This window comes from Phaethon lepturus, unplaced genomic scaffold (assembly GCF_000687285.1).
Source record: "Phaethon lepturus isolate BGI_N335 unplaced genomic scaffold, ASM68728v1 scaffold17325, whole genome shotgun sequence".
In the NCBI taxonomy this organism is placed as follows: Eukaryota; Metazoa; Chordata; class Aves; order Phaethontiformes; family Phaethontidae; genus Phaethon; species Phaethon lepturus.
In genome coordinates, this window is record NW_010542860.1 from 1 (window position 1) to 361 (window position 361).

Below are 361 nucleotides of genomic sequence, written 5' to 3' on the forward strand. Positions count from 1 at the left end.
CGCTGTGCCCTCAAGGCCGCGTGTGTTAAAATTACGGCGTTTGTCCTCTGCCCACAGCGCCGGCGTCCTGCGGGAGCCCGTGTCCCTGGGGCAGTGCGAGCACGTCTTCTGCCTGTAAGTAGCGCGGCGCGCCGGGGCCTGGCCGGCCCGAGGCTCCCTGCCCTCCCTGCTGCCAAGCTTCGGTGAGGGGCCTGGCGCTTGCGGGAGGTGGGCAGCGGTGGTGCTTTCTGGCCGGAGAGAGAGAAGTGGGAGCTGTTGGCCCCCAGGAGGTCCGACTTATTGCTCTGGGGTGGGTGTCTGGCTCGCCAGAGCGAAGGCCTGGCTTTGTGACTGCTGGTTGTGGCTTTTTGGTGGTTTGCTC

At 66.5% G+C, this 361-nt stretch overlaps 1 protein-coding gene across 1 annotated transcript in view; it reads left to right on the top strand.

The window, feature by feature from the left end:
• Positions 1 to 57: 57 nt before the first annotated feature.
• The window catches only part of BARD1 (BRCA1 associated RING domain 1), a gene marked incomplete at its 5' end in the record, with an annotated part of 49,780 nt that continues 49,476 nt past the window's right edge, over positions 58 to 361 (top strand). Inside the window, one exon of the mRNA XM_010288179.1 lies at positions 58 to 114. Within this exon, the coding sequence (XP_010286481.1) occupies positions 58 to 114 (57 nt within the window). The remainder of the gene's footprint in view (positions 115 to 361) is intronic.